An 11,315-nucleotide genomic window follows, 5' to 3' on the forward strand; every position below is an offset into this window, starting at 1 on the left:
CAGGTAGTGGGTTGGACAGAAAGTATATATATATAGAACTAAACACAAATTCCCCAGGATGGTCATTTGAATGGGATCCATTCAGAATTATTCTATTAGTAGGAAGACAAAAATCAGTCAAAAGGACCCCAACTTTGTTGATTTGATGGTCATTAGAAAGTCTGATAAAGGAGATGGTACTAGGCAGAGAATGGTGTGGATCAATGCCACCAACGTTACATAGCATGATATCATCTCTCCCTATCCTGGCATTTAAATCACTACCAATAAAAGCTGAGCAGAAGGATAGCCCAGTTCTAAATCCTTAACATAATTGGACAATCTGTCCCATTTTGCAGTTATGGCATGACTGTCAAGAATCAGTTCTGTACCTGCATACACAAAGCTTCCATGCAGATGGATCTAGGAAGTATCAAAAGCATTCCAAAAGTCATTCAGTTCATGGATCAACAATGTGTACTATGTACTAATTCAAGCAAGGCAGATATGGAAGTAATAATGAGGGCATAATTTCATGCCTACATAAATGCAGACAGCAAGTGACACTTTATGTGACATCAGTCTGTAAATAAAAATATTGAAAGGGCAGGTCAAGTCCTGGCAGCAATATTTGGCAGGTTCTAAATAGAACAAACAGAAAATGGCATTACAATAACAAATAATCTCATTACTATCGAAAGCCAGGGTTATGTATTCTGGATCATACTGTTGGCTTCTGTAGACTGGTTTTCTGCAAACTGATATTTTGTGTAAAGAGACATCCTTGGAAATATATATCATCAGCTCCTCTTTCCTTCCCTTTGTTCAAATTCCTACCTTCTTTCCCCTATTTGTGTCAATTAACTTTTTTTTTTGGTCTGATCATTCTCAAATTTTATTTGCTCAGATGTTTTGGGAAAGATCATAGTAAATCCTGGATTGCTGCTGTGTGAGTGGGAAAAATCCAATTTTTCTCCATCCCATGGCAACCATTTTCTCTGAGATTGTAGTGCCATTTTCTTACTGTCACAAGAGGTTTTACATTTTTTAAATTAGCAGTACAACATTATCCCATCAGTATACTACTATAACAAAGAAGTGTACCAGTTTTCATTTGTGGATCTGGTAGGTAGTGCTGGGGAGATAGTGCTGGGGAGGAGTCAATGGTCATGGTGCATGTTAGCATCAATAATGTGGGGCTATAATTGTGAGGTTCTGGAAGCCAAGTTTAGGCTGCTGTGTAGGAGACAGAAAGCCACGACTTCCAAAGTAGCTTCCTCTAAAAGTCTATCTGTTCCATGTACAAAACCAACCAGAAAGACACAGTTGGGGAGTCTCAATGCATGGATGAAATGATGGTGTAAAGAGGAGGGCTTTAGATTTGTTAAGGACAGGGAGACATTTAGGGACAAGCCAGACCTCACTGACATGTATATGAGAAAGTGCCAGGATCTCCAACACAATCATATTTTACTTCAAAAGTTGAAAGTTCTCTACGCTGAGAAAAAAGAAGTTGAAAAAGTTGAGAAGTTGAGAAAAAAAGTTGAAAGGAACAGTCAAGAAATCAAATTTCTTGCAAAGGCTAGGGGGTTACTAAAAACTTCAATGCTAGAGGCTCAGTTAGAATGTATACCACAAGTCAGGAAAATCTAAGAGGTCACCAGCATGGCTAATAAGCATGTAAAGCAGGGGAGTCCCAGATTCACATCATAGCTCATGGCAATTGGCCATGCTGGCAGGGACTGATGTGAATCGAAGTCCATGAACATCTGGGGACCCAGAGTTGGACACCTCTGATGTAAAGGAAACTGTTAGAGAGAAAAGGGTATCCTTCGTAAACTGACCTAAGCAAGGCAAACAAAAACAAAATCCAACACAAATCTACACAGCTGAAGCTAGACAGAGAATGTGTATCACTCCCTTTTAGCAGTCACTTCATTGATTGCCCATCTGTTACCGGGCTCAGTTTAAGGTATTGGCAATAACATATAAAGCCCTTCATAACATTGACCCCTCTTATTTGTGAGACTACCTTATGTTCAACTACAACAACTTCGCTCAAGTCAGCAGGGGCTTCTGCATGTGCCAACCTGCAAACAGGTAAAATCAATAACTTTCTCCGTTGTGGCTCTCACTTGTGGAACAGTTTTCCTGGAGTGGTCAGGAAAGCTTCCACTCTCCTGACTTTTTGTAAGCATTGCATTGTACAAAATGGTTTTACAAACTTGATTGGAGAAATGATTAGGGACTGTGGTCTATACTGCTGTGTCTAGCTTATTGAAAGTAGAATCCTATTATATAATTTCTGTAATGTCTATACTTATGCTATATTTCAATTCTTTTTGGTGGTTCCAGACTTCTAAAATCCTAACAGACTGGTGACTTAATGTCCCATTTTGTTGATTGTATTGACTCATCTTGATAGCCCAGGCCACCCTGATCCTGTCAGATCCAGAAGCTAAGTAGTGTCGACCCTGGCAAGTATTTGGATGAACAATTTCCAAGGCATATCAGGTTTTGTGACATAGAGCAGGAAATGACAAACCACCTCTGAACATTTATCACCTTGAAAACCCCACCAGTTGCCTTGTCATATGTGACTTGACAGCAAAAAAAAATTAAAAATTCCGACTCACTATGTGTGATCCACCTTGAATCCCCATGAGAAAGTTGGACTATAAATAACATAAATAAATTAGGAAACAAAGGAAATGCAAGCAGATAATTAGGGATGCAAAAAAGGATTTTGAGAAATGTGTCACTAAAAACATAAAGATTAACAGTAAAGAATGCTTTTAATACATTAGGAGCAGGAAACTGGCTAGGGAAGCAGTTGGATCCACGAATGACAAAGGAATTAAAGGAGTACTGAAGGAGTACTGAAGGAAGGTGACTACTGAGAATTGAAACAAATTCTTCTCCTTTGTCTTCATCTGCCTACTCCTGAATGGATACTTTCAAAAGAGAAGAATGTAGAGTTCAGACAAATAGTGGTGACAAGAGGGGATGTTCTAGAACTTATAAACAACAACAACTTGCAGATTTGAGACTATGCCATAGAGAGAAACATATTTTACCATGGCATTTCTCTGAAGATGCCAGCTATAGGTGCAAACAAAATGTTAGGAACAAAAACTACCAGACTAATAGCCCCATCAAAAGGAGGGGGGCAAAAGGGCTAGTGGGAGTGGCATGCCCTCGCACTGGCGGGTTTGCCCTCCCCAGGGCATTTATCCTGGCAAGAGGGCCTGTTTGGCCCTTTTGTTTGGGCCTTTTGGTTTTTTTAACAACTCCTATCCATCTACTACTACCTTCCGGTCATGGAAATAATTCCACTAAGTCTCTGTAATGCCTACTAAATCATATATACATCTCTCTACAGTAGAAGTTCAAGTTCTTCCATTGTATTGCCCAAGCAACAGGCACATGAAACCCTGCACTTTTGGCTCATTTGACCTGTCCCTTCCAAGTGAGTCTCTGTTGTTTGTTCATCTTCATTGAAATACCTGTTGGTTGTCTCCTTCCCCTTGTGATGTCAGTTTAAAGACCTCATAATGAATCTCTTCAGGTTTCTGCAAAATACATTCTTCCCCAATCTTGATAGGTGAAGTCCATCACATACTACTAGGCCATCTTACAGAAAACCTGGCTTGTGGTCTCAGAATCCAAATTGCTCCTGCTGGCACCACCAACAAAGCCTTCATTATCTTCTGTTCCCAATGCATACCTCTTCCTTTGATGGGGAAGATTGAAGAGTACACCATTTGTACCCCCATTCCTTTTAGCTTCCTCCAGAGAACTTCATGGTCAGCCTTAATGCTTGTGATGGTGGTATTCACAGCCATGTTGTTTGTTCCCATGTGGTGTTGGAATAAGCGACTTCTGCATGCCTGGACACTGGGGGGTGCTGTATATCATTCTAACTGTGATGTTGCCTCTCTTGTTTGCCCTCCTTGTCTGGGCCAGGAGACCGCCCACTAACTTCCTTTCTTCCCCATGCTAGCCTCACTTCTGCTCTAGCCTTTGAACCGAGCGCATGGTCAATGGCAGCCTGCTCAGTGGGCCTTTCCCACTGCAGCATCCACTCACTTCCACACACGTGATGGCGCGTTAGTTGTGCCCACTTGTCATAGGGAAAGTAATCTCTTTAGATAGGGTTCTTTCTATTTACCTTTTCTTGGAACAAAGTTGTGAACTGAAGATGATTGAATAAATGTAAGTTTTACCTTTTACATTTTTGTCTCTGGAGAAGTTTCTACAAACTGCATTCACACACACTACTGGGCACATCCATGACTCTAAACGAAATCTAACATGTGGATCATCACAAATGGGTAATAATCTGTTCCGTTTTGGCATCTGGTTGCAGTATTTTTATATTTACTCTGGCAAGCAAAACACCTCCTGGGCTTGGGGTCAGTCCTGAATACATGATGTTGCATACTCCTCAATAGAAAATCACCAATGTCCAACACTTTCCTTTTTTATCCAATGCCATTTTTTGTATCTCCATGCCCTCCACTGTCTTTATTATTCTTGTGGTTTTTCCTTTGCCAGTGTTTCTGTTCTGTTGCCACCAGAAGAACCTGGAATCAATTCCTGAGTTCCTATAGCATTGAGTACCACCTTGCTTGATGCCTTCTGCTTCATGCCACAGTACTGAGAGGAGGCTAATCAGAGAATTCAACCATTCTGTTGTCCCTTTGACTTGTCTTCTCATCCCTATGAAGGGCCTCATAGTTTCTGTTAATGAAATCCTCCCCTGCCTTGATCTCATGAAGTGAAAAGTGATCTTTTCATTCAGGCTCCAAATATTCTCTCCTAAGAGCCCTATCAAATTACACTTCTGACCAGTTAAGTCCCTCTTCTTTCAGGGAGGAAAACAATCACGGCACACTCCCTGCAGGTGACTGGATATGGGTCTTGAGAATTCTTCATCACCTTTTAAGTTGATTCCTTCACCCTCAAATTCCCAGTCTTCCTGCAGGTGACTGGATATGGGTCTTGAGCATTCATCATCACCTTCTAAGTTTATTCCTTCACCCTAGAATTTTCTTTTGTGCGGATGTAACCTGATACTTACAAACTTGACCTAACATCTACCAAAGCCAAACACAAATATGATGTAAAAATGTCTTAGCTTCTTATAGGACCCTCAGGTCTGATCCTAGGCTAAGGGCCACAGTCTATGAGAAATTCAGCTCACGTCAAAGGTTCATGCCTGTGATGAGGAGGATCCTTAAAGCTCAAAGGCTCAACAGCAACAGCAAAGGGTGTGGCCAACAATCAATCCCAAGCAATCAATCCAGCAATCACCAATCAAGTTTGTCCCTCATGATGTGAATCTCATAGCTATAGCCTGGTAGATTCAATGGGTAAAACTTAAAGTATTTGATCAACAAAAAAAATCATTACAAACTTACAACAATTCTACACTAATACGTAAAACTGAATTAAAGTTCCTTCTGGAGGTTGACTTGAACAGGCCAGATAACTTTTATAAAGAATTTTATTTGTAATTGGAAGGGCTTTAAGAAAAAAAAATGTGTCCCTTTCATTAATGACACAATGTACTTTTAATAGCTGGTGAACATTGTTTAAGTTATACCCCTATGGTCACTTACTTAGGAGTAAGTCCATTAGAATTCTGTAGCACTTATTTTAGAGTAAACATGGATAGCATAGCTCTAAAAAGGGCTTGGACAGATTTATGGAGGAGAAGTCGATCTATGGCTACCCATCTTGATCCTTCTTGATCTGAGATTGCAAATGCCTTAGCAGACCAGGTGCTCGGGAGCAGCAGCAGCAGGAGGAGGCCATTGCTTTCACATCCTGCATGTGAGCTCCCAAAGGCACCTCGTGGGCCATTGCGAGAAGCAGAATGCTGGACTAGATGGACTCTGGTCTGATCCAGCAGGCTAGTTCTTATGTTCTTAGCATATTGCTGTATATCATATCGTAATGAAATATTTCCCTCTGGATCTTGTTGTCAGTTGTTATAACTTATTTAATTAATGATTCCTTATGTACAAGAACTGAACAGCTATCAGATGAACTAGATCCAAAATATAAATTATGTCAAACCCTAATACTATTTCAAAATTCATGTTGTGAAATGAATATTATTTCAATATATTAAATATATGTAACAGCTAATTTACCAGTGGTAACAGTAAGTTCAGTACAAAAAGTGTAAACATTTTAAAAATAGTCAAAATGAAATGAGGAATATGAATTTAAATTTCATATAGCCATAAAAATTAGAGAACGTGCAACAAAAATATAGCTTTCCTACAGATAATGGGCAATTCTGATTTCATCTGAAGACCAGGAAATTTTCAAGCAACTTAAAAAATACCAATTATGATAACGTCTGTCAATTTAAAAGAGCCAAACTGGCATTTATGATTCTGGGGGGAAAAGCTAAAATTAAGTCACCACATAATGATTTTTACACTATGTAGTACAACCATCAGCCATAGTATTCCTTGCGATGCCTACCTGAATGGCATGTGAATTGTGACATTCCAAACTCACATCTGGAATAACTGTTGAAGAAAATATGTCACATTTTTATCACTCTTCCTCCAGATGTATCCATTATATGAAAAAGGTTAGAGAGAGTGACTGGCCAAATCTCACCAAGTAAGCACGATACTGAAAGGAAATCTGATCCCAAGTTTTCCCAGGTCTAGTATGATGGTGTAATCCCTAGTGCTCACTCCACAGCTCACAGAGAGCCACATCTGCAGTTACCTTTAACCAAAAGAATTATATTTACTTTCATCCCTGCCAACGACAAGCTACACTTTCCTGGGACACAGGGCATTGCTGCAACAATGGGACAGAAGAGCCACAGGTGGTATGTCAAAGAGCTGGAAGTGGCTCCCAAGCTACTGAGTATCATTGGTCAAACAACTACACTACATACTTCCTCCTATCAATGGCACTAAGGAACAGATTCATTTTTATTACTTTGTATTTTAAGATTTGGTATTTCCTAGGATTGTATACTTCTACATGATTACTTCTGCTTATTTATATACTTTCAATCCCGCTAATTTCCCCAACCAAAGTAGAGGTCAATACCGCACAACATAATAATAAGTTACATCCGTTACTTTTGACTCCAGGTCTGTTTTATTCTGTTTTTGTCCTTTGCATGGGTGCCTGTTTACTGTGAAGGAAACAATCCCTTTTCTTTCTGCCCCTTCGCACCATGCAAACGTGCAGGTACAAACATCCTGTTTTTCCTGCGTTCTAATTGGCTGTTCCATCATCACAGTCCCCCTTCTGCCCACTCCCACTCTTCGCTAAGGGAACACTTCTAATTGGTGGAGAATCTACAGCATAGGTGTTGAACTCTCGGTCCTCCAGATGGTATGGACTACAGTTCCAGATAGTATGGACTACAGCATGATACTGGCAGGGAATGATGGGAACTGTAGTCCATAACATCTGGAGGGCCGCGAGTTTGACACCTATGATCTACAGCAACCCAGGGAGCCCAAGCAGGACCTCCCCCTCCCATTTCTACAGCATGAAAAAAAAAGTTTAGGAACTTTAGGGCTTTGAAACCACAACACATGTAAAGATGAAGCATGCAACCTCCCCACACTTAAAATTCTGATATTAAAAATAATAAAATCTGTCCAAAAATGGAGCAAAGCAGTATGTCCCATCCACACCCAAAGGTAAGGTGTCTCTCCTGCTTCTCTCTCACCCTGATTCCCTCCGGATTAGCAATTTTAATTCTTTATTTTTTTGGGGGGGGGGAAGGCATGTCAGGTGGGCAGACAGGCAGGAGCTGCAGGCTGCAGAGTTTTTTGCTGCCTAAGATTGAAAACTTCCAGGAAGGCTTGAGAACTGGTCATGTTAGAATCCATAAATGCATAGCTGTGCCAGAATGTATGAACAAAGGCTAAGTTCTTGTGGCTAACTAGGCAGGGTTAAAACGATTAATTGAGTTCAGCCTGATTTTAATACTGATTTCTAATTTAATGTAACATTGTTGTCTGTTTTTTGGAGAGCAGGTGAGACAGTAAAGCATGTGAGCATCCATGGATGCATTTCAACCAGTTGGATTGTTAAAATCATGAAGCAGCCTCTGGGAGAAAAAAAGAAAGAACTGGTTTATTAAAAATCAGTGATGCATTCTTCTTCTTCCCCTATCAGAATATCCCATCCTTCTATTTATCTAGTACAGATGGCCCAATAGCCAGGGAGAGGGTCACTAAGGAAGTGGCCTGTGAACCAAGGGGGCAACAGCCTGAAAAAGTTTGGAAATCACTGATCTAAATAGTCTCTTCCCCCATTAATCTTCTTCTGCTCCCTTACAATGTACTACTGAATTTTGTTATAGCCCACCAATAAGAAAGTGCCATTGAGCTAAATGGGATTTACCCATTTGCACAGCCTTGTACCCAAACCTATGCATATTTCTCCAAAAGCAAGACAAATCGATCTCAATTAGGTTTGCTTCTCTGTAAGTGTCATCAGGATGGCAGCCTAAGTGTATCCTGTGTGACAGTTCTACATTCCTCCTTTCTTGTGAGTTGTTCAAAAGATTCCTATCATACCTGTCACATAATGAGCCTATAAAACACTTGTTGTGACTGTTGTACAAAATTAAATGCTTCCTGTAATTTCATTAACTAGGAATGATTTGAAACTCCTAAATGACTTTTACATCCTAATCTTAAATACACTGAAATTAAGTCCTTGTAATGTAAAAGAAGTGATATAGAGTAATGAGCAGGCTAGATCTATTCTGATAGTTCTTCCTTTAAACCCAGAGCAGATGTAAATGTAGTTAGTGTCAAGAGCTGCTGAGGTGAAAATAAATGAACAATGCCAGATGCACAAGCTTTTGCACATGCACTAGCCAACAGTCAGTGTGTCTGAGTATACAAAAAGATTCTAAGACTGCAATCCTGAGCTGACTTCCTTGAAAATATCTCACTGAACTCACTGTAAGTGACTTTTGGGTAAATATTTTTGGATTAGAGTATGAGGTGAAATTGTCAATAGTTTCCCAAGGACAAAATGAAATCTCATATCCTGTAAAAATAAACAAATATTGAGAATGAATAATTTATTCTTGGTAAACTACCAAAGAATAACTGTTTAGATCTCAGAACAGATGTCATTTTGTTCACTGATTCTCTGCCTTCCAGGCATGCCATCTAGGTTAGTGAAGCTTTAGATAGAAAATATTTACTTTACTATCTTATCATCAACAGAGAGCAAATACTAATTCAATATATTTTCTGATCATAACATGACCAGAAATACAAATTAAAATTTCTTCTTTCATACAATTTAACACCAAAAAAACCCTTAAATTATGGAAAGCTGCTATAATATTCCTAACAGTTACAGGGGAGAAAAGAAGAAGAAGAAAACCCTCTACTTGCTATGCCTGCACTGCCTTAAGAAAGTTCTATATTAATGGCTGGTAGCTAACAAAACCAAGCATTTCAACAGAATAATATATACAATATTGTAAGTCTAAGTTAAAACAGGATAAGAAATGAGCAACACTAGACAGTGATGTCACTGTATGAAGAAACAAAGGATGCAGCACAAGCAGTTCAGATAGCAGGAACAGTAACCAAAATCCTTCCTTTAAATTTTCTGTATTTAAAATATTAGACTTACAGAAATATTGTAGTCATAGGTATAATCTCTGACAGTGATCTTAACTTGGATCTTCTTTCCAAGTAAGGGTAGAATCTCACTGTCATCATCTAAGTTATGGTTAGGGTTGACTCTTTTGTTGTTTATGTTTTGTACAGAGCTCATATTTACCCTGTGAAAGGTGTATTTCTACATCAGTTTTCTACACTTTTTCCCCGAAGACAGGAACACAGTTTCATTATCTGTGTTAAAGACGCAAATGAGAGAGGCAAAAAAGAAACAAAGAACGTATCCCCCTTCAGACTGAAGAAAGAGATTCTGAAAGTGATCTAGCCAGTTATCAAATTTCGGACCTCGGTACAAGCAATAGGGCAGGGTGTGGGAAAACAAAGGGACCTAATTTGGAAGGATCTAAAATGTTTTGGTTAAGTTCTATTCCAAACCATTGGGGGGGGGGGGGTAAACAAGAGGGCTCTCATCCTAAAACAAACAAACCAATTCAATCTAATGTAAATTTACATCCACACAGATCTCCATAATTTCCTCGGTTTTTCTGTTTTCCTTTAATCACTTCCTTAATCTCGTCCTATATATTTCCACTCTCCCCACCTTTCTCATGACATCCCTACCTTCCCTCACTCCACTCTCTATTACCCCCTGGTTCAGACTCTCCCTTTCCTGGCCACGACTCGGTATTTTTCCCTGGTTCTCCACCGGTACCTGATATGGCGGCGGCGGCTCCTGATCCGGCTCAGTCCCATCCCCATAGCTGGCCCTGTCCGACTGGGACTCGTGCAGCAGGGAAATGTCATCCGAGGTGGGGGATTTCAGGCAATTCCCCATCTTCCCCAAAGGGAAGTGGGGAGTCTCCTTCCGCTCAGAGACACAATGGCAGATCCAGGCGACAGCGGATGCTGCTGCTTTTCTTCGGCCTCCTGTGAATAGCAGCAGGAGCGCGGCTGAGGAGGTTCATGCCAGGCTCCTGCCCGGCATAAGCAGCTTAGTCCTCAGCTGGCTCGCTCCAGGGACCCGCTGCTTTTCCCGCCCCCCGAAAGCCCCACTCTGCTAACAGCGGGGGAGAACTGACAGCTGGAGGGAAGGAAAGAGGGTTCAGCCCCCCACCTCCATGAGGGCCTCAACTGCAGGCTTGTTTGGACAACGAGCGGCGTAGGGGAGATGGCAACCAGGTGCACATACGGCGCCTGTCCCCTCCCTCAGTCCCCAGCGCTTTTCTTCTTCCTGGTCACCAATCTTCTGCGCACCGAGCTTTGTCAGGCGGGCCTCTGTAGCTCCTCCTTTTGCAGTGATGCCAGCTTAGAGGACAGGCCTGGCTACTCTTACTGTTAGCCCAGCCTCTCTACCGTCCCCCTCAGCCAAAGGGAAACAGACACCTCAGGATATGCAGTTTAGAAATCACCTTCTCTTCTTCGTGCTGAGGGAAGCATTTTCTCTACCAGTAAGTCCACCAACTAAGGCTCGAGAGCGTTCTACTTCTCTGTTCTTTGGCGAAGTCATGTTGCAAACTTTACACCAGCACCCTCTAAAATACAGTGAAGATCTGACTGCTTTTCTCATTAAGAATGCTATGCTAATTCACACAGAGGGTTGGGTATTCAAATCTGATTTGAACATAAAACAAGAGGAGGATATTATTCTGTCGTTATTAATCTAGAGTGAAACCATTCTATTGTATGCGA

The 11,315-nt window shown here is 40.8% G+C and overlaps 1 protein-coding gene across 1 annotated transcript in view; it reads right to left on the bottom strand.

The window, feature by feature from the left end:
- Window positions 1-10,924, bottom strand: part of RNF11 (ring finger protein 11) — a 36,289-nt gene extending 25,365 nt beyond the window's left edge. The window contains exon 1 of the mRNA XM_048496231.1: window positions 10,339-10,924. Coding sequence (XP_048352188.1) covers window positions 10,339-10,461 — 123 coding nt within the window. The 5' untranslated portion in view covers window positions 10,462-10,924. The remainder of the gene's footprint in view (window positions 1-10,338) is intronic.
- Between the last annotated feature and the right edge of the window lie 391 nt (window positions 10,925-11,315).

The sequence above is a fragment of the Sphaerodactylus townsendi genome, linkage group LG05 (genome assembly GCF_021028975.2).
Source record: "Sphaerodactylus townsendi isolate TG3544 linkage group LG05, MPM_Stown_v2.3, whole genome shotgun sequence".
Lineage (NCBI taxonomy): Eukaryota > Metazoa > Chordata > Lepidosauria > Squamata > Sphaerodactylidae > Sphaerodactylus > Sphaerodactylus townsendi.